This window comes from Eimeria tenella, genomic scaffold (genome assembly GCF_000499545.2).
Source record: "Eimeria tenella Houghton genomic scaffold, Eth_scaff103, whole genome shotgun sequence".
NCBI classification, from domain to species: Eukaryota; Apicomplexa; class Conoidasida; order Eucoccidiorida; family Eimeriidae; genus Eimeria; species Eimeria tenella.
In genome coordinates, this window is record NW_013541463.1 from 87,074 (window position 1) to 110,029 (window position 22,956).

The 22,956-nt window shown below is 40.3% G+C and overlaps 1 protein-coding gene across 1 annotated transcript in view; it reads left to right on the forward strand.

Annotated features, from left to right (window-relative positions):
* The window catches only part of ETH_00027745, a gene marked incomplete at both ends in the record, with an annotated part of 16,666 nt that extends 6,776 nt beyond the window's left edge, over positions 1–9,890 (forward strand). Inside the window, 11 exons of the mRNA XM_013372692.1 lie at positions 63–690; positions 974–1,232; positions 1,459–1,744; positions 2,139–2,760; positions 3,797–4,916; positions 5,449–5,672; positions 6,138–6,375; positions 6,938–7,424; positions 7,826–7,915; positions 8,640–8,806; positions 9,315–9,890. Of these exons, the coding sequence (XP_013228146.1) occupies positions 63–690; positions 974–1,232; positions 1,459–1,744; positions 2,139–2,760; positions 3,797–4,916; positions 5,449–5,672; positions 6,138–6,375; positions 6,938–7,424; positions 7,826–7,915; positions 8,640–8,806; positions 9,315–9,890 (4,697 nt within the window). The remainder of the gene's footprint in view (positions 1–62; positions 691–973; positions 1,233–1,458; positions 1,745–2,138; positions 2,761–3,796; positions 4,917–5,448; positions 5,673–6,137; positions 6,376–6,937; positions 7,425–7,825; positions 7,916–8,639; positions 8,807–9,314) is intronic.
* Between the last annotated feature and the right edge of the window lie 13,066 nt (positions 9,891–22,956).

Below are 22,956 nucleotides of genomic sequence, written 5' to 3' on the forward strand. Positions count from 1 at the left end.
CTGCGGTATCCTGTTGCTGCTGCTGCTGTATGCGATTGCTGCTGCTGTTGCTGCTGCTGCAGGCCGTCCCCTGAGCGCAACTGCATGCATTGCGCGGCACTATGACCGTGTGGAGGCATTTCAGAGGCGCTGCTTCGAGCTAGGGAGCCCAGCAGCAGCAGCAGGAGCAGCAGCAGCAGAAGCAGCAACAGCAGCGCCAAACAGCGCACTGGCAGATGCTGCGCTGCAGCCCATTTCCTCAATAGATGACTGGGAGCGGCTGCAGCAGCTGCTGCAGCAGCAAGAGCTGCTGACGCTGCTGGACTTGTGTGTGCACTTGCACCTGCTGGACCCGCTGCAGCTGCCGGGGGTGGCGGAGCCTGCTGCTGCTGCTGCTGCGGGGGCTGCTGCTGCTGCTGCTGCGGGCGCGCCGCAGCTCGCAGCAGCAGCAGCAGACAGCCGCAAACGCAGCAAAGCCTGGGTCAGGCAGCACCTTGTTGCTGTTCTCGTGAGGGCACTGCAGCGGCAAAAAGATCAGCTGCAGCAAATCAACAGCCAGCCTTTATACCCCGATGAGTTGGAGCTCTGGAGCGAAGTGCTGCTGCCGCCGCAGCAGCAGCAGCAGCAGCAGCAAGCCCTCGCCCTCCCCAAACTCAACCTCCAGTTCCTCACCGTCCACGACTACCTGCTGCGCAACTTCCAGCTGTTCAGGTATCCACTGCAGCAGCAGCAGAAACAGCAGCAGCACGTGCAGCAGTAGCAACGGCAGCAGCAGCAGCAGGGGCAGCAGCAGGAGCAGCAGCCAAAACTGCAGCAAGCCGCGTCGTTGCTTTTGTTGCCTTTTTACGCATCCGTTTCGCTTTGAGCTCATCATTGCTGTCATCGTCAGCTGCAGCAGCAGCAGCAACAACAGCAGCAGCAGTAGCAACAACAGCAGCAGCAGCAGCACCAACAGCAGCAGCAGCAGGTTTTGTGGGGAGTGTGCTGTCTTTAGGCTGGAGTCGATTTACGAAATAAAAGAAGAAATAGAAGACGCATTGTGGCGGCTGAGGCCTCGCCGGAAGCTGGCAGCAAACGCTGTTGCTAGCAGCTATCCTTCAGCAGCAGCAGCAGCAGCAGCAGAGCAGCAGGACCCGCTGCAGCTGCTAACAGACGCAGCAGACTATCTTGGCGGCGAAACTGTCTTTGAGGGTTCCTGCAGAATGGCTTTGAAGCTCGAGAGGTTCACCGTCGTAGCTGTCGAGCCACCGAAAGTACGTGCTGCTGCTGCTGCTGCTGCTGCTACTGCCGTTGCTGCTGCTGCTGCTGCTGCTGTTGCTGCTGCTGCTGGTTGTGCAGTTCCATGATTTAGCGCGTACAGCCTGCGTGTGCGTCTGGGTCGCCTGCTGCTTTGCGAACGCCTTTCCAGCTGCTGCTGCCGCAGCAGCAGCAGCAGCAGCAGCAGCAGCAGGTGGGGCGTGGGGTGTGGGCGTGACGCAGGTGGGGGAGCAGTTTCCCGCTGCAGTGCATGCGGAGCTGGTGTTTGACTTGGGGAGCTGCGGGAAGCAAGTCAAGGAAGAATGGGACTCTTTGAAAGAATTTGATGTTGTGTTTTGTCTGGCGGTGTCTCCGCCGCTGCTGCTGCAGCAGCTGGACGTACACCCCGAGGCCCTCGCTCCTGCTGCTGTCCGCAGCACTTTCGGCATTATGGCAGTTCGGGGGGCCCAGGTGCAGCAGCTGCTCGACCAGGAAGGAGTTTGCATCTCCGAGCCCAACCCCCTCAAGCGTCAGCTGCTGCTGCTGCTGCTGCTGCAATGGGGTGCTGCTGCTGCTGCTGCTGCGATGGGGCGCTGCCGCAGCGACAGGGTGCTGCTGCGGGTGCTGCAGCGGTAGAGTGCTCCTGCTGCTGCTGCGAGGAGGTGTTGCTGCTGCTGGCGCTGCTTTGGCTGCAGATTAGGGTCCTGCTGCTGCATTTACGCTGCTGCTGCTGCTGCTGCTGCACATGTCGCACTTATGCTGTGGAGGAGAATCTGTTTGGGCGAAAACTGCACTTATTTGAGGACATAAAGAAGTTCCAACTGGGACAGGAGATTTATTTGAAAGACAATCAATATAATAAAATAAAATAAAATAAATAAAAATAAATAAAAGAATAATTAAAAGAGTTTGCGTTTGCGCAGCGCACAAGCCGGTGGGGAGTGTACGTACACTGCGGGTGCTGCTGGACAGCTGCGCATACACCCGAGATGTGGAGCAGCTGAAGGAGGAAGGAGTGTCTTCTTTGTTTGCACAAATGAACATCATAATGCGGAGAAGTGCTCGACAAAACAACTTTAAATCCATTTTGGAAACAATTCGAAACATAATGAACCATCCCGAAGATGTTGTGGTGCCTCCCTGGATGCACGACCTGTTCCTGGGCTACGGCGACCCCGCGGGGTGTACGTACACCCGACTCCCCACACGCATGCATGCGCTCGACCTCCGCGACACCTTCGTCGACCTGCAGCACATGCGCGAGTCCTTTCCCGCAGCAGCAAGCATCACTCTTCCCGACGACGCAGACCCGCAGCAGCAGCAGCAGCAGCAGCAGCAGCAGCAGGGGGACAAGGAGCCGTACTACAGGCTCGAGTTCAGGCCGCGGAAGAAGGGCGAGAAGAGCAGCAGCAGCAGCAGCAGCAGCAGCGGCGGGCAGCAGCTGGAAGGGGATCTCACGAAGGACCATCATATTATTTTCAGGAAATACACTTTGCCCAACCACGGCCCTTACAAAGAGTGCAAAAGAAAAAGAAATAAAATCAGGTGGGACGAATTAATTAGTTTAATTTAGTTCATTTAATCAATTTAATATACTTAATTAATTTAATTAGATTAATTAATTAATAAAGTAGTTGAATTAAATTACTCAATTTAATTTAATAAATTAATTGAATTTAATACAATAAGTCTTTTGAAGTGCAGGAGAAATAAACAAATTATATTTGCGAATTTAAAAACAAATGGATTAAATGTGGAACTTAATTGGAACGTTGAAATTAAATTTAAATTCAAATTAGTTTTAAATTAAATTCAAATTTAAAGAAAATTAAATTTAGAAAAAGGCAATTTGGATTTATATCCAGTGTAGAGTTGGAGAAATAAATTCGACTTCAATAAATGAAGAAAACAAATAAATAGTTTTTTTAAAGTTAAATTGGATTTAATTTTCAAAAGAAGAATTAAAATAAAATGTGGAATTAATTACCAAATGAATAAATTAAAATTAAAAATAAACAAAATGAATTTATTAAATTGAAAAACTGCGAAAAAGAATTCAAATTGCGGACTCTGGGGTGTATGTACACCTCAGCGCTGTGCATGCCCACTTGCAAGCGCGTGCGTGCCCATGTCCATTTTTCTCCTTTTTGTTCATTTTAAATGATTTATATTCTATTTTTCTCTATATATTCACTTCATTTTAATTTATAATGGAATTTTTGCATACTTAATTCGAAAAAGTACTTTTATTTGGCCAAGAATTCACACTTTGCGGTGTATCTGCACTTTGCATGCGTTTTGTGAAAGCCTGCTTTTATGGACAGCTGCTTCCGCGACCTAAAGATAAAAGCACACTTTGAACAATTATAAAAGTGTTATGCAGACGCAGCCTCTGCTGCTGCTGCAACTGCTGCTGCTGCTGCTGCTGCTGCTGCTGCTAGAGTGACCACCGCTGCTGCTGCTAGTGCCGCTGCTGCTGCTGCCAGTACCCCTACAGCTGCGACTACGCCCACTGCATCACCTCCCTCACCCGCCTTTGCCGCTGCTGCTGCTGCTGCTGCTGCTGCTGCTGCTGCTGCAGGTTCACGCCGGCGCAGGTGCGGGCTTTGATCTCGGGGCTGCAGCCGGGAGTGACTCTGGTGGTGGGGCCGCCGGGCAGCGGGAAGACAGACACAGCAGCACAACTGGCTTATTTGCTGCACCAAGGAAATCCAGAAGAAAGGATTTTGTTGGTTGCTCATTCAAATAGTGCATTAAATGATCTTTTTAGAAAAGTAGCAGCACTGGACGTGGACGAAACGAAGCTGCTGCGCCTCGGGAGAGGCTCGCTGGACCTGCAGCAGCAGCAGCAGCTCTGGCAGCAGCAGCAGCAGCAGCAGCAGCAGCAAGACGACCTCCTCATGCCCCTCGAAGGCAGCAATGACGCAGAAGACTTTTCCTTTTCCAAACATGGCAGAGTTAACAAAGTGCTGGAGCAGCGGAAGCTGCTGCTGCAGCAGATCGCCCGGCTCGGCGAGTGCGTCGAGGCCGAGCTTGCTGCTGCTGCTGCTGCTGCTGCAGGCACTGCAGCAGCAGCAGCAGCAGCGCCTGTCTCCGTCGGAGACGTCAGCTCCAGCTGCGAGGCTGCGCAGCAATTCTTCAAATACCATATTCAGTTTAGAATAGAAAGATACATGGCAGTCCTCAGCAACATCAACGAGCTGCTGCAGCAGCAGCAGCAGCAGGACTCGCAGCAGCAGCAGGACCCCCTGCTGCAGCAGCAGCGCCAGCAGCAGATCCGCAAAAAGGTGGAAGCAGCTATTGAAAGATACGAACAAGAAAGAGGCAGCAGAATATTCGTCATGCTCCCAGCCAGCCGCAGACGCAATAACCCTGAGCAGCAGCAGCAGCAGCAAGAGCACCAGCAGCAGCAGCAAGAGCAGCAGCAGCAGCAGCAAGAGCAGCAGCAGCAGCAGCAGGAGCAGGAGCGGCAGGAACAGCAGCAAGGGACGAAGCGTCCCTCTTCAACTCGTGCTGGCAACACCAAAAAGAAACGCCGCCAGCAGCAGCAGCAGCAGCAGCAGCAGCAGCAGCAGGGGGAGGTAGAGACAGAGACAGAGACAGAATCGGAGACAGACGAGACACCTGAGGAAGACCCCAGTGCTGCTGCTGCTGCAGCAGCAGCAGCAGCAGAAGAGACCCACTTCACTGTGGACGCAGCGGTGGGCTTTTGCTGCTGCTTGTCTTATTTAAATGTTTTTAATTTCTTTTTATTTTTTAGTTATTTAAATTAATTCAATATATATGTAATTAATTTATGTAATTTGCTGCTTCTTGTTGCTGCGTCTCCTGTTTTTGTCTGTTTGCTTTTTTATTTATTTTCTTTTTTTATTTTTCACTTTTGCCTTTTATTTTGTTCTCTATCTTTTGTCTCGTTTTCTTTTATTTGCTGCTGTTCTTTTTGTTACTACTGCTGCTGCTACTGCGTTTGCTGCTGCTGTTGCTGCTGCTGCTGCCACTGCTGCTGCAGCTCTTGCCGCTGCTGCAGCTCCCGCTGCTGCTTCCAGTGCAGCTCCTGCTGCTGCTGCTGCTGCTGCTGCTGCTGCTGCTAGTGCAACTCCCACTTCTTCTGCTAGTGCAACCCCCGCTTCTGCTGCTGCAGCTCCCGCTTCTGCTGCTGCAGCTCCTGCTGCTGCTGCAGCTCCTGCTGCTGCTGCAGCTCCTGCTGCTGCTGCTGCTGCTGCTGCTGCTCAGACTGCGCACTTCGAGTACGGATTGAGTTTGGAAGGTCTTTTGTTTCCCTTCACTTCTTTTTTTAGCGACGCGCCGCAGCCGCTTTTTCCCGGAGACAAAGACACAGATGCTGCTGCTGCTGCTAGCTGCTGCCGCTACCTCGAGCGCATGCAGCAGCAGCTGCAGGACTACAGGGCCTTCGAGCTGCTGCGCACTGCAGCAGACAGAGCCGACTTCCTCCTCACGTAAACCCTCCTGCTGCTGCTGCTGCTGCTGCTGCTGCTGACGATGATGGTTGCGATGGTGCTTTTGCTGCTGCTGGTGGTGCTGTGCTTTTGCTGCTGCTGCTGCTGCCTGCGATGGTGTTGCTTATGCCTACTGCCGCGTATGAACCGCATCTGGTGCTGCTGCTGCATTTGCTGCTGCTACATTTTGTGCTGCTGCTGGCCGCCGGAGCTGGCCTCTAGGCCAAGTGCAGCTGCTGCTGCTGCTGCAGCTCTCTTTGTCCTGCTGCTGCTGCTGCTGCTGCTGCTGCTGTGGTGTGTGGCCCGCTGCTGCTGCTCCCGTGTCGCCCTCGCTGCTGCTGTTCGCCCGTCCTTGCTGCTGCCGCCACCCGTTCTTCCCTGCGCCCGCTGCTCCTGCCGCACCCCCCCACCGCCGCCGCCCCGCTGCTGCTGCTGCTGCTGCTGCTGCTGCTGCTGCTGCTGCAGGACGCACTCGCGGATGGTGGCGATGACGTGCACGCACGCGGCGATAACGCGGGAGCGGCTGGTGGGGCTGGACTTCAACTTCGACTCTTTGATAATTGAAGAAGCAGCACAAATCCTCGAAGTCGAAACTTTCATTCCCATGCTGCTGCAGAAAGCAGCAGCAGCAAAAACCTCCCGCCTCAAGCGCATCGTCCTCATTGGCGACCACCACCAGCTGCCCCCCATCGTCAAGCACATGGTAACGCCCAACAGGGATGGCTAGCTAGCTGGCTGGCTAGCTGGCTGGCTAGCTGGCTGGCTAGCTGGCTAGCTAGCCAGCTGGATGGCTAGCTGGCTGGCTGGCTGGCTAGCTGGCCAGCTGGCTAGCTGGATAGCTGGATAGCTGAATAGCTGAATGGCTAGCTAGCTAGCCAGCTGGCTAGCTGGCTAGCTAGGCGGCTGGCTAGCTAGCTGGCTAGCTGGCTAGCTGGCTACTTAGCTAGCTGGCTACTTAGCTAGCTGGCTAGTTAGCTAGCTGCCTAGCTACGCAGCAACCCAAGTAGCTAGCTTCTAGCCACCTACGTACTTGTCCAGCTAGCTAGCTACCTGCCTGGCTATCAATCAGTCTACCCAGCCATACGTTTAGCTAGCTAGCTAGCTAGCTAGCTGGCTAGCTAGCTAGCTAGCTAGCTAGCTGCTGAGCAGTGAGAAGAGCATGGGGCTTTACATCTCGGCTCGTATGTGTCGCGGGGCCGTGCAAATTGGCCCATCCGAAGCAGCTCCCCCTGCTGCTGCTGCTGCTGCTGCTGCTGCTGCTGCAGGCGCTGCAGCGATTCTGCCGGCTGGACCAGTCGCTGTTTGAGCGTTTCGTGCGTCTAGGGGTGCCTTCGGTGTACCTGGACCGGCAGGGGCGTGCGCGGGGCAGCCTGGGGTGTCTGTACAGCTGGCGGTACCCCGTGCTGCAGCAGCTGGAGTTCATGGAAGCAGCAGCAGTTTTTAAAGTTTGCAATCCGGGACTAAGTTTTGCTTTTCAATTCATCAATGTCGAGGACTTCGGGGGCCAGGGCGAGAGCGCGCCGCTGCCGCACTTCTACCAAAACCTGGGCGAGGCCGAGTTCGTGGTTGCGGTGTACGTACACCTCAGGCTCCTGGGCTACCCCAAAGACCGCATTGTTCTTCTCACTTCTTATAATGGACAACTTTCTCTTCTTCAGGAAATACTGCAGCAAAAGTGCGCCTGGAACCCCGCCATTGGACTCCCCAGGGCCGTCTCCACCGTCGACAAGTTCCAGGGACAGCAGGGGGACTGTGCGCTGCTGCTGCTGCTGCTGCTGCTGCTGCTGCGGGGGAGGGAGCGCTGCTGCTGCTGCTGCTGCTGCCGGGGGGAGGGGGGCGTGCTGCTGCTGCTGCTGCTGCTGATGGTGGGGATGGGGCTGGGGATGGGGCTGTGGCGCGGGGTCGGTGGGGTAGGGGTGCTGCTGCTGCTGGTTTTGCTGTTGCTGGTATTCCTGCTGCTGCTGCTCCTGTTGCAGCGGAGGGGCGTGCTGCTGTTCGGTTTTGGGTGTTTTTCGACTTCTTTTTTCGATTCTTTTCTCCCTTTTTACCCTGCACGTTCAACCAATTAATTTCATTTTATTTACTTGTTTGCTTATTTATTTGTTTATCTACTTAGTTATTTATTTATTTATTTTATTTATTTGTTTTTGCAGATGTTTTGCTTTCTCTTGTGCGCACAAACCGCGTGGGTCACATTCGAGATGTTCGCCGCCTTATTGTCGCCGTCAGCAGAGCCAGACTTGGTGAATTCTTTTTCTTTTTTTATTTATTTTTTTATTTTTTATTTCTTTTTCTTCTTATTTTGTCTCCTTTTATTGTTGCTTCTTTGTTGCTTTTTTTCCCCCTTAATGCTTGGTTTATTCTTTTTGTTTCTTTTTATTTTTCCCCCTCTTTCGTTTTCCATTTTTTGTTGTTTCTTCCTTTTACGGTGTATCTACAGTGTATTTACGGCGTATTTAGATACGTTTGCGGTGTATCTGCAGTCCATTAATGGTCCATTAATGGTCCATTAAGGGTTTATCTATGGTGCATTGATGGTCCATTAATGGTCCATTAATTGTTTATTTATTGTCTATTTATGATATATTATTGATAGTGTATTTAAATTGAAAATATGGTGTATTGTTTATAGTGCATTTGCGGTGTATGTACCGCTCGCCCGTGCCGGTGTCTGCGGTGTATGTACACTGCATGCACAGCATTTTCGAGGCGGCGCTGGCCGCCGATTTGTGCAGCTTTTTGGGGATTTTTATTTCTAAATGAATAAAATAATAAATGAAAATGAATTAAATTCAAAAATTAAAAAAGAGACGGAATATTCGCGGCAAAAGAACGAGAAGTGACGGCGGAAAGCCGAAAAGACGGCTGAGCCCGATCTTTTGAGTTTTTTGGCCATTTGAAGTGCCTCTTTTTCGCAAAAAAGATATTTAATTGTTTTTATTTCTTTTTTATTTTGGTTTTGCTCAGGACTTTATATTTTTGGCCGGTGGTCGCTTTTCAGCAACTGCGTGGAACTGCTTCCGGTGTTCAGACAGCTGGCGCGCTACCCCCTTGAGCTGGCTCTACACCTCGACGAAACTGACTTTCGCGAAACTTTGAGGGCTCATATTAATGCCGTTAATGAAAATAAACCGGTTAGAAACAAAAGGAAAAGTCTTTTTCGTTTTCTGAGTTTCTTTTTCTCTTTTTGGCGCTTCTTTTGGCGACATTTCGGTGTCTGTACACCCCAAGTTCCGCCTTTTTCCTCTTTTCGCGACCCAATAAATTGTTCATTTCTTTTATTTTTTGTCTTCTTTTAAACGCTATTTATTTCGATTTTAATGTTTGTTTATAATTAATTTTTATTTCTTTTAATGTTTGTTTCTTTTAATGTTTATTTCTTTCTTTTGACCAGCCAATGTTTTCACATTTTTCGTAAATGCATTTTATGAACATTTCGGACAAGTGCGTTTAATAAACACAAATGCATATTAATTAAAAAACAATTTCAAATTATTTCTTTCTTCATTTTATATTCTTCCCTGTCCTCCAGCACTTTCCCTTCTCTCACTTTCTCTTCCCCTCCTGCTGCTGCTGCCACCTGCTGCTACTGCTGCTGCTGTCACCTGCTGCTGCTGCTGCTGCTGCTGCTGCTGCGCGCAGTTGCCTCCCCGGGGCCCCATCACGTACATTCGCACTGTAGAACAGATGCAGCAGCTAGTGCAGCAGCAAGCAGCTCGTCGCGTTGCTGCATTGAAGCAGCAGCTGCTGCGGCCGCAGCTGCTGCAGCTGCCGCAGCAGCTAGAAGCAGCAGCAGAAGCAGAAGCAGCAAGACTTGCTGCTCTTGAACCCCAAGAGACACACAGGGCCCCCCCAGGCCTTTTGGGGGCCCTAGGCTCTCAGGTGCCTCCCCCGCAGCCGCTGCAGGAGGAGGAGCTTTCTGCTGCTGCTGCTGCTGCTGCTGCTGAGCCAGCAGCAGCAGCAGCAGCTGACGGTGCTGCAGCAGAAGAGGTTTCTTCGCCAGCAGCAGCAGGAGATGCGCCAGCAGCTGCAGGAGGTGCGGCAGCAGCAGCAGAAGATGGAGCAGCAGCAGTAGAGGGAGATGCCCCAGCAGAAGCAAGAGATGCAGCAGCAGCAGCAGCAGCAGCAGCAGAAGGGAATGGAGACGACGGAACAAAGGAAGGAGAGACAGCAGCAGCAGAATCAGCAGCAGCAGCAGCAGCAGCACCTAGGGATTAAATTCAAATACTAAATCTTTTATAAAAGAAAATCTTCAGAGAAAATCCGAAAAAAAAACAGATGAACTTTTTGGCAGCACGCGGGTGCGAGCCGAGGTGTACATACACCTCAACGAGGGCTGAGGGTTTAGGGTTTAGGGTTTGGGGTTTGGGGTTTAGGGTTTAGGGTTTAGGGTTTAGGGCTTTGGTGCATCTGGGGCTTCTTTTCGCGCTGCTGCCTGTGCTGGGGTGTATAGGCAGCTCTTTGCATTTTAAACGACGAAGTTTTTATTTAATTTATAAAAACAAAATAAACTAAATTAAAATAAATGAATAAATAAATAAATGAATAGTACTTGATAAATGAGGAGAAGAATAAATAAAAGGCAATTTATATTAGTAGAGATTTAGCCCTAAACCCTAAACCCTAGGCTGTGGCTGCACTGAACTGGGTACGAAATGTCAGCCTGAAGCAGCAGCAACTCAACAACTGCTACTGTGCTTCCTGCTGCTGCTGCTGCTGCTGCTGCCACTCCAACTGCTGCTGCTGCTACTACTGGAGCTGTTGCTTCTGCCGCTGCTGCTGCTACTCCAACTGCTGCTGCTGCTACTACTCGAACTGTTACTTCTGCTGCTGCTGCTGCTACTCCAACTGCTGCTCCTGCTGCTGTGGGCAAGTTTTGCTCAGCCAGCAGCAGCAATTACATCCCAGAGGCAAACTCGGATCTAATTGGAGAAGCAAAAATGGGAAAAGAAAAAAAAACGAAAAATTAAAAATTAAAAAAAACAAAATAAAAACATTAGAACAAAAAGTTGCTGCAGCAGCTGCTGCAGCAACTCAGCGGCAGCAGAGAGGTGCTTAGCTGCTGCTGACATTGCTGCTGCTTTTGCAGTTACTGCTGCAGCTGCTGCTCGCGTTGATGCTGCTGCTGCAGGTCCAGTTGCTGCTGCTGAAGCTGTTACTACTAGCTGTGCTGCAGCTAGCTCTGCTGCTGCTGCTGCAGTTGCTGTTCCTGCTGCTGCTTCTGTTCCTGCTGCTGAGTTTCGCGTCGCTGGTGCTGTTCTTGCTGCTGCTGCTGACACTGCTGCTGCTGGCATTGCTGCTGCTGTTACTGCTGCTGCAGTTACCAGCTTTTGCGATCTTTGGGTATATCCGTCCCTTCAGCAGCAGCAGCAGCAGCAGCATTCATGTTTTCAACTAGTTTGCCGTTTCATTTACTCGTTTCTTCACTATTTTGTATCTATTTATTATGTATTAATTAATTAATTATTTATTATTAATTTATTTATTTATTTATTATTCATTTATTTATTTTTTTGTTTTTCTTTTTAATTTCTTCTTTACCTAAAAGACATTTTATTTCGCTTTCCTTCGGCAGCACCTCCACGCGCTCTCCTGAAGACAAAAAATAAAACGAAAAAATAAAAATAAATAAATAAATACAATTAATTAATTAAATAATTAATTAACTGATTAAACATAATTAAATTAAAATAAATAAGTAAATAAATAAATAATAAAAAGTATTTTAGAGAAATTAAAAAGGAATAGATAATTGCCTTTGAAGATTAAGTCGAAGCCCCCGATGGCCTTCTCTTCCCCATTCAAACTGTAGCAGCAAAATAGACAAAAGAATTTTATTCTATTTAATTAAATAAATTTAATTAATTAAATTTAATTAATTTAATTTAAGTTAATTTAATTTAATTAAGTCAATTTAATTAATTCATTAAATGCCAATGAACTTAAATTTGGTTTAATTGAAAGAAATGAAATGCAGCAGACAGATCAATCGCCGCGGCAGACAGTACCCCTTGAAAAACTGCTGCTGCTGCTGCTGCTGCTGCTGCTTCTGGTCTTCTAGATGCTATTATTGTTGCTAATGTTGCTAATGTTGTGTGGTGCTGCTGCTGCTGCCTTTCTTGTTGCTACTGCCTCTGCTGTTTTGCTGCTATTGTTCTTGCTGCTGTTGCTGCTGCTGCTGCTGATGCTTGTGCTGCTGCTTCTGCTGCTGCTCACAGGTTTTCCATGTCTACGATGGTCAAGAGGTCGTCAAGCATTTCAAATTTGAACTTGTAGTCTTCTTCAGTTGTTGCTAAAAAGAAGCAGCAGCAGCAGCAGCAACAGCAGCAGCAGCAGCAGATACTGTAGAAGAAGCAGCAGCAGATGCAGCAACAGCAGGTGCAGCAGGTGCAGCGGTTGCAGCAGATGCAGAAGCAGCAGCATGTGCAGAATCAGCAGCAGATGCAAATGCTGCAGCAGACGCAGCAGCAGCAGCAGCAGACGCAGATGCTTCTGCAGCAGATGCAACAGCAGCAGATGCAGCAGCAGAGCAGGTGTACTTGGAGATGTGCAGCAGAAAGGGCAACAACAGAGTAGCAGCAGCAACATAAGCAGCAACGGCAACAATAACAACAACAGCAGCAGCAACAGCAGCAGCAGGTAGCTGCTGCTTCAAGCGCTGCTGCCATTCTCTTCGTGAAGAGGGGCAAAGTAACCAAGCAGATACTACTGCTGTTGCTGCTGCTGCGGTTGCTGATGCTACTGCTGCTGCTACTGCCATTGCTGCTGCTGCTGCTGCTGCGATTGCGGATGCTACTGCTGCTGCTACTGCCATTGCTGCTGCTGCTGCTGCTGCTGCTCCTGCTCCTGCTGCTGCTGCTGCTGCTGCTGCTGCTACAATTCCTGCTGCTGCTGCTGCAGCAACACAGCTTGTCGTTCGCACCTGTTAACGAAGGTGAAGCGTTTACTTCCAGCAGCCAGGGCCTGCAGCCGCAGCAGCGGCAACAGCAACAGCAGCAGAAGCAGCAGCAGCAGCAGCAATAGCAGCATTAGCAGCAGCAGCAGATGATCTTCAGCATGGTCATCATCATCATCAGCAGCAGCAGCAGCTGCTGCTGCTTGCAAAGAAAACGCTTTATTTCAACTAAAATTTAATTTAACTCTTAATTTTTTACTTTCATAATTTAGTAATTTAATATCAAATTTTTTGGCTTTTTCTTGCAGAGGATTCGTTTTTGAGAAGTTTAATTCTTCATTATTCAACTATTTAGCATTTAAATTAATTTAATTAAATTTGATTTGATTAATTTAAAATAATTTAATTTAATTTAATTTAATTAATTTAATTTAATTTAATTAATTTAAAAAAGTTGTTTTATTTATTTTTAATTTCTCACTTCAAGTTTGCGTCGACGATAATGTCGTAGCCGTAAAGTTCGCAGCAATGTTTGTCATTTAAAATTATCTGAAAAGAAATTCAATTTAATTAATTAATTAATTAATTAATTAGTTAATTAGTTAATTAGTTGATAGACTGATTAATTAATTATTTATTTATTTATTTATTTATTCATTTAGTTAATAAACTAATTATTTAATTAATCAATTAATTAATTAATTAATTAATCAATTAGTTGATTAGTTGATAGACTGACCAATTAATTAATTAATTAATTAATTAATTAATTAATCTATCTTAATTAATTGGTTAAGAAACTAATTAATTAATTAAACAATCAATTAATTAATTAAATAATTAATTAATTAATTAATGATTTTATTAATTGATTCATTACATATTTATTTGCCGATTTAATCCATTAATTAATTATTATTTATTTATTATTAAGTTACTTCTTTATTTATTTATTTATTTATTTATTTACTTCATTGTTTGTTCGTTTGTTTGTTTAATTATTTATTTATTTCAATGAAACGAATAAATAAAATAAATAATTAATTAGTATTTTTGGTAACTGGATCAATTCGCTCTCTCTTTATTTAGTTGTTTAATATTTATTTATTATCAAATGTTTTATTTTTTATTACTAGTGTATTATTTACGTTTATATTCAGTGCTATTTGCAATCTGTTTATTATTATTTATTACTATTAATTTATTTTTACTCTTTTTAACTTTGTATACTCTTGTATTTATCATTTATTTATTACTCACTATTCATTATTAATTAATAATTTATTTATAACTAAATATCGATTATTTGTTTATTATTGCCAAACATTTAATTGCTTTTATTCATTTATTACTAATTAATCATTTATTAATATCACTCGTTTACTTATTATTATTAATTACACGAAAAATACTTGTTTACTTTTGTTAATTATTTATTTAGTGTTATAAATAAGTTATTTAGTACCACTAATTATAAAAGGATTATTTAATTATTTTTTATTAGTTGTTGTTCATCATTATTCATAAGTTATTCATTATTATTAGCTATAAAAAAATTATTTGATTCTTTTAGTTGATTAATTATTTATTATTATTAATTGTTTATTGTTAATAAGGTATTTATTATTATTAATAATAAACAGATTATTTAATTATTTTAATAAATTAATTAGTTCAATCAACTAATTATTTAATTTAATAACTTATTTATTATTAATAATTGTAAAAAGATTATTCAATTATTTTCGTTTTACTTTTTGTACGGCCAAAAGGGATTTGAGAATAATTTCTTGAATATTTTTCATCAGCTCTTCTATGGGGGCCTCTCCATACCTGCAGCATTTGAATAACTAAATCAAAATAATTTCTTTTATTTATTTATTTATTCATCAATTAACTAATTAGTCAATTAACTAATCAATTAACTAAATAATTAGTTTATTTAGTTATTTATTTATTTATTTTGTTATTTATTTATTTGTCTGAAAGAACCAACTTTTCGGTATACGTACACCGCAAGAAGGCGGCTTGACGAAAACAGGAATTTTGGCCAAAATGAGTTCTTTTTGAAAGCTTTTTGTGCAAATTAATTCATTTTATTCTTTTAAATGATTGTAATTGAAAAAAACTCTCAAAAAGAAGTATTTACTTGCTTTTCAAGAAAAGTTTCAAACTTTTCAACGCCCACTTTCCCCCTGTTTCTTCGTCGTACGTTTCCAGTGTCTTTTGAACTGCCACGTTTGTCAGGTGTACGCCTTTTGAAACAAAACAAGAATAATTATTTAATTATTAAAATATTTAATTATTTAATTATTTATTATTTAAATAACAATTTAATTATTTAATTAGTTAAACAATTAAATAAACATTTATTCTTTCTATTTAGTACTTAGTTATTTAAATAATTAGGCAAATATTAAGTTATTTAATTATTTAAATAATTGAATGAATATTTAGTTATTTGAATGTTTAATTAGATTAATTAATATTAAAATTATTTAATTAATTAAATAATTAAATATTTATTTGAGTATTTGAACAAGTAAGTTCTTTTAATTAAAAAGCTTAAACAGTTTAATTTGTTTTCCGCTTTCTTCGACTTACTTCCTCTATTAAATGAATAATCGATGATTATTAAATTATTTAATCATTTTAATAACTAAATATTTATTTAAGCGTTAAAAAATTAAATTATTTAATATATTTAACTGAATTAAATATATTAAATAATTTAATTAAATATTATTAAATAATTTACTTCAATATTAAACAATTTAATTAAATCTTTTAAAATTATTTAATTGAAATTAAATTATTAAATTCATTTTGCGTCTTCTTTTGCATTTTTGAACTTATTGCGACGTTGCATTTGCATTTATTGTTTTATATTATCCTATTTTGATTAGTTGATTATTTATTTATTTATTTATTTATTAATTTATTTTTTTATTCATCAATTAAATTATTTATTTATTTTTATATCCAGTAAATATATTTACTTGTTTGTTCACTATTTAATTACTTAATCGTTTATTTGTGATTTTATTCTGCAGTCTGTATTTCGCGAAGTTAGAATTTTTAAAAAGATAAAATGCAATTGAAAAAAAAGAATAATACTTTTATTTATTACCTTTTATACAACGTTATTATTTTTATTTTTATTTTAGTCATAAAATAAAATTTTTTTTTATTTACTCAAATTATTTCTTTGCCCTTCTTGCAAACTAAAAGGGACACTCGAAAAACGCGCAAAGCCGCCCCGGTATAAATAAGCTGTCTGCAGCAGCAGCAGCAGCAGCAGCAGCAGCAAAAGCAGCAAAGGCAGCAGCAGCAGAAAAAGCAGAGGCAGAAGAAGCAGTTGCAGCAGAACACTCAGCAGCAACAAGTTTGGTGAAGGATGCAAGGGGAGATTGTGAACAGATTTGCTGCTGCTGCTGCTGCCACTGGAGAACAGCAGCAGCAGCAGCAGCAAACGCAACAGCAACAGCAATCACAGCAGCAACAAACCCTAAACCCTAAACCCTAAACCTTGGAACCAGGATTTACCAAAGGCATGAACGACTTCACGAAGCAAAACAGCCGCAAATCAAACTTCTTTCCTGCAAATAAATAAATAACAAAGTAATTAATTAATTATATAATTAATTAATTAATTAATTAATTATATTTAATTAATTAACTCCTATTATAAGCCTCTAGTTCTAATCCCTGCATGCAGAACTTTATAAATCCTAGACGAAAAGCCATTTTTAAGAACCCCTAAACCCTAAACCGTAAACCCTAAACCCCAAACCCCAAACCGTAAACCCCAAACCCTAAACCCTAAACCCTAAACCCCAAACCCTAAACCCTCGCGGTTTACCGCCAATGATGAGGGGGTCTTGAATGTACTTTTGGCAAACATAAGCTTCTGCTGCTTGTTCATTTTCTTCTGCTGCTTTTAGGGTTTGAGGGTTTGCTGCTTTTGCTTCTGAGCTTCTGCTGCACTTTGCGTCTCCTCTCCACTCCCTGAAACCTCAAAACCCTAAACCCTAAACCCTAAACCCTAAACCCGAAACTTTAAATCCTAAACCCTAAACTCTGAGTAGAGCCACGGGCAAAGCTGGGGTCGCTGGAAGTCAGAGCTTGCAGCCAAAACGCAGTCTAGGGTTTAGGGTTTAGGGTTTAGGGTTTAGGGTTTGGAGAGGTGAAAGAGACACTAAATTTGAATAAATTGAATTAATAATTTTTGAAATTGATTGAGTAATTCAACGCAGGGGAAAGGAGAAAAGAAAGAAAGAAAGAATAGGAAAAATAAGTTTCTGAAAATGAAAAAGCAAAAAAAACAATTTTAGGTTTTAAGGATTAATGATGTAAAATATAAATATGAATTCAAAATGAATAAAAACTTCAAAAATGAGAAGAAAACGACTTAATTCCAAAATGAAATAAAAAAGGAAAAGAACTTGAAAGTTTCGCAAATTGTATTTTAAAAAAGAAAAAAAGATAGAAAGGATGAAGAAAGATAAAACAAAAAGGCAGAAAAAGAAGAAAAAATAGAAGGAATAAAAAGAAATTGAAAACACAAGAAATAAATAAACTTTTGGGAAAAGAACAAGAACTTCGAAAGTGAAGAACTTACTGCAAAATGGAAAGTACGAAAAGTTGGCGAAAAAGAAGCAAAAAGAGAAAATAAAACATGTAAATGAAAAGGAGGAGAAGAGGAAGAGTTTGGAATTGAAAAAAGAATCAAAAAAGATCAAAAAAGGCTTTAAAAAAGCTTTTTTTGAATTTTTTCTCACGCTAAATGGCACAACTTGTCTATCAAAAATATCCCGCGGCCCTGCGAACGAGCCACCGGCTTCATTATCCAAAATGAATTTCCTTTTTGCTGCTGCTGCCTTTTAAACTCTTGCACGAAAATTGAATATTCCTGAAATTAAAAATAAATAAAATAAAAAGAAATGAAATAAATAAAATAAATAAAGTCAGTTAAATTAATCGAAAGAAATGAAAAGAAATCAAAAAAAACGAAAAGAAATGAGAAGAAATGAAAAGAAATGAAAAAAATGCAAAGAAAGCTTTTAAACTCTTGCACAAAAATCGAACATTTCTGAAATTAAAAATAAATAAAATTTAAAAAAATGAAAAGAAATAAAAAGAAATAAAAATAAATAACCGAAATTATATTCATTAAAAGAAACTAAAAGAAATTCAAAGATGTAAAAAAAACAAAGAAATTTAAAAAAATTGAAAGAAAGCTTTTAAACTCTTGCACAAATATCGGATCTTCCCGGAATTAAAATAAATAAAATAAATAAAATAAATAAAATAAATACAATAAATAAAATAAATAAAATGAATAAAAAGAAATAAAATAAATAAAAAGAAATAAAATAAAATAAATAAACTAACTAAACGGGATAGGCAGAAATTAAAAAGAAAATAATAAAACCAAAAAGAATGAAAGGACATCGAAGGAAAGATTTCCAACTCTTTCACAACAATTGAACATTTCTAAAATCAAAAAGTTAATTAAAATAAATGAAAGTAAAATTAAAATAAATAAAAAACGAAATAATAAACTCAAAGCAACAAAACAAATAAAAAAAATTAAAACAAATTAAAAAACTAAATAAAAAGAAAAAACAAATTTAAAAGATTATTAAAGAATTAAATAGAATTAAAATGAACCAAAGAAAATAATTAAAAGGATTTAAAAGAAGTTAAAAGAATTTAAAAGAAGCTAAAAGAATTAAAAAGAGGTAAAAGCAATTCAAATAAACTGAAAGGAAATAAAAAAGAATTCAAAAGAATTAAAAATAAATTAAATGAAATTTAATGAATTAGAAATAAAATATAAAAATGACTCTTTCTGTTTTACCAGCGGCAGCAAAAATGTCTTGGGGCAAATGTTGAAACTGAAAAGAAATAAGAAGAAAAATAGTTTAAATTAAATTAAATTAAATTAAATTAAATTAAATTAAATCAAATTAAATTAAACTAAATTAAATTAAATTAAATTAAATTAAATTAAATTAAATTAAATCAAATTAAATTAAATTAAATTAAGTTAAATTAAATTAAGTTAAATTTACTAAATCAAAAGAAATAAAAAAGAAGCAGAAAGTTCCCTTTCAAGTTTTGAAATTGAAATTTTGATTTTTGAAAGAAATAAAAAATAATTAATTTTGGAAAATGATTCAAATTAAAACTGTTAATTTCAATTTTAAACAGTTAATTTAAATTAAAATAGTAAATTTGAATTTATGTAATTAATTTAAGTTGAAATGATAAGTTTGAATTAAATGCAATTAATTTAAAATTAAAACAATTAATACAAATTAAAATAAGCAATCAAAAAAACAGTTCAAACTAAACAGTTAATTCATATTAAACAATTTATTTAAATAAAAAGTTATTCAAATTAAACAACTGATCTAAACAAAACAATTGATTCAAATTAAAGAATTAATTCAAATTAAACAAATCAAAACAAAAAATGATTTATCATTTAATTGCTTTTCTGCTTCTTCAGATTCAATTGAACAATAAATTTAAATTGAACAATTAATTTAAATTAAATTAAAAATTTTAAACAGAGAGTTAAACAAATGCTTTTAATTTTAATTGCCTTTCTGCCTCTTGGGATTTAAATAAAACAAATAATTCGAATTAATCAATTTACAATAAGTAAATTAACAAATTAATTAATTTAAAATAAATAACAAACTAAATTAAATTAAATATATTATTAAATAAATTAATTGCCTTTCTGCTTCTTGGGGTTTTCCTTCTCTTTCCAATTAAATCAAATTGATTAAATTAAAATAAATAAATTAAAATCAGAAATATAATTTTAATTTAATTGCCTTTCTGCTTCTTGGGATTTTCCTTCTCTTTCCAATTCTCTTTTCTTTCTTCTCAAATTCCGAATCAGCAGATCTTTCCTCGTCAGCTGTACGTACACCGCAAAAACACCCAGAAGCCCCCTGCTGCTGCCGCTGCCGCTGTTGCTGTATTGCTGCTGCTGCTGCTGCTGCTGTGTTACTGCTGCTGCTGCTGATGCTGCTCATGTTGCTGCTGCTGCTGCTCCTATACTGCTGCTATACTGCTGATGCTATACTGCTCATGCTGCTGGAAGTGCTGCTGCTGCTGCTGCTGCTGCAGCTGTAGTGTTGCTGTTGCTGCTGCTATATTACTGCTGCTCCAGGGTAGGCAAACAGCTACACAGCTAGCTAAAGAAGAATGACAGGGGCAGCTAGCTAGCTAAATAGGCAGCTAGCTAGTCATATGGGCAGCTAGCTGCCTAGGCAGCTAGCTAGCTGTTTAAGCAATTGGCTAGACGGCTAGCTATATCAGCAGCTAGCTGGCTAGTTCAGCAGCTAGCTAGCTAACAGGCAGCTAGCTAGTTAAAATAGACAGCTAGCTAGCTCGCTAGTGACAGCCAGCTACAAGGTTCATCAGCTAGCTAAATGCATCCAGCTAGCTAGCTAAATGCATTCAGCTAGCTAGCTAAATGCAGCCAGCTAGCTAGCTCAATGCAGCCAGCCATCTAGCTAAAAGCCAGCTAGCCAGCTAGGTAGCTAGCTAGCTGGCTAGCTAGCTAGCTGGCTAGGTAGCTAGCTAGCTAGCTAGCTAGCTAGCTAGCTGGGGAGTTGCGTGGGGATTACTTGCTGGTGGTTGCGGAAATGGTTAATTCTTTGTTGCGGCTGAAAACGAAATCTGTCGAAAGTTTCGGAAATCCAGTCTTTGTCGCACCAGAAGAAGTCCCAGTCGGTTTCGCTGTCGCAGCGGCAGAGAGGGGAAAATTGGGGAAAATAAATGCAAATTGAGAGGCAAAAGAGATGTCTAGGGGTCCGAAATCGAAACTAGTTTATTTATTTGAAGTTAGTTTTCAATTTAATTCAAAAATGGCCGAAAAAAAAGCCAAATTGCACATTTTGGCGGCGAGGACGCAGCTGTCGATACACCCGAACGGCCCACTCGAAATTTCTCTATTTTGACTTTTTTTGATCCTTTTTTAACTCTATTTGTTTATTTATTGTTTATTTATCATTATTTATTATTATTTATTAATTATTTGTCCTCTTTTGCCATTTATTTGCTATTATTTGCTTTTTTCTATTTGCCTGTCCGTTTCCTTCCAACCTCTTCTCCGCAACACGTCAAGCATTGTGTTGCGGAATGAACAGCGAAAACGAATTTGAGGCCTAAAAAGAAATTAAATGACAAATAATTAATAAATATTTATCTATTTGTTTATTCAATTATATTATATTATATTTATATATAATTTGATTAATTATTTGATTAATTAATTAATAATTGTAGAGGAGTAAATTAAAAAAAAATTAAAAAAGTAGACTGCAGATGTGAAAAGAAGGAGAGCAGGAGTTGTCTTTAAGGTGCATAAAATGTAAAAGCATAGTAATTAATTATTTGATTTAATTTTAAATAATTAAAAAAACAACCAAATGAATAGGTGATCTGAACAAATAATAACAATAAATTAATTAATTAATTTAATTTTGAGTAATTAAACAAAGAGGTAAATACATAGAAGAAAACTGTAAATAATAATTAGTTTATTGAGTTAATTTCGAATGATTAAATAAAGAAATGAACAAGCAAATAAAAGGCAAATAAGCAATAATATGAAAAGGAGGGCAGCAGCTGAGTAGTATTTGATTTAATAAAAATAAAACAAAAGATTGAAATAAATAAAAAATAAAAAAGCAAAAACTTCATTTTATTTTAAATTCTCTTTTCTGCACTTTGGGGTGTACGTGCACCTCAAGCCCAGCTTCTCCTCCGTCGCCTTTTTGCCATTTGCTGCTGTTGTCATTTTTTATTTTTTACTTTATTTTTTATTTTAATTGTTTTAATTGTTTAAATTAGTTTAATTGTTTTTTAATTGCTTCTTAATTGTTTGATTCTGCTGCAGTGAACAGCAGCACTTGTTGTTCTTTTTAATTTGATTTTTTAATTCTAATTTTGTTTCTTTTGTCTCCGCGCGCAGCTGCTGCGTTGGCCCTTCTGAATAGAAAAGAATAAAAATAAAAAAATAAAAATTTTGCTTTTTTCTTTTGGATAAATGTAAAAATGGAAATTAAAATTAAAAACTTACGAATAAATAAAAGAGAGAAAATCTTTTGCTTCTATCTTTTGCTAAATCTGAAAATGCAAATTAGAATTAAAAAATTGGTGCAAAAGAAGTGGCTATAGTAGACAAATAATAGCAGCAGCAGCAGCAGCAACAGCAGCAGCAGCAGCAGCAGCAATCAGTGGCCTTCATTTAATGCAAAAAATCACAAAAATACAATTATCGGAGGACACAATTAATTCAAATAAAAGTAATAAATAATATCAAAAATAATAATACTTATAACTTTAACAATAGCTGCTTTTGTTAAATTCGCTGGTATTCTTGCGGGGCATTTTACTTATGATTTTTATTATTTCGTGATTATGAAAAAATGGAAGAGAAGAAAAGTGCTTTTCTCTGAAGATAATGGGCCTTCAGAAGCAGAAAAAGAGCTTATTTTGGCGTTAAATAATTATTATTTTGCATTTATTTGTTATTTATTTCTATTTCCCTTTTTATTTCTCTTTTTTGTCGTTTTTCTTCGTTCAAACGACCTGCTGAGGTGTCTAGACACCTGGCAGTGTGGCTCCTCGCGCTGGGGTGTATCCGCACCTCGAGACAGAGAAATTGGAAGCGTTGCATTAAATGTTATTCTTTTCTTTTATTTTTGCGTTTTTGTCTTTAATTTGTCTTTAATTCCTTTTTGTTTTCACTTGGACGCAATTCGAGGGGGTCTTAGCAGCTGTTGCTGCAGCAGACCGAGCCGGCGTGGCTGCTGCTGCGGGGGGCCGGGGAAGGCGGAAAGCAAGCAAATAAATGCAGATTTGAGTTAATTTGTTTATTTTAATTAATTTTTAAATTAATTTTCCTTTATTTAAATCCATTTTGCATGCACGACGCCCCTCACCGACTGCCGACGGGGGGCCCCGGGGCCTCCGCGCCGACCGCCGAACACGCCGGACTCAGCCGCAGCTGCATGCGTTTCTTTCTTTTATTTAAAATGCGAAATTTGTTTCTTGTGCAGCTATAGTTCTCCGCAGCTCGAGCTGGCATGCATGCAGCAGCAGCAGCCGCAGCAAAAGCAGCAGCAGCCGCAGCAGCAGCTGCGGCAGGATGCTGAAAGCACTGTGAAGCAGAGGAACATCAGGGAAAATAAATTCGGATTTATTAGCTCGTCACCAAAGCTGCAACCAGCTTGCTTTTTAGACCTTTGCTTGACGCTGGCTGCATAGTGCTGCTGCTGCCGCTGCTGCTGCTGCTGTTGCTGCTGCTGCTGCGGAGGTGCCTCGTGGGTGTCTACTGCTGCAGTGGCCCGCAGCAAC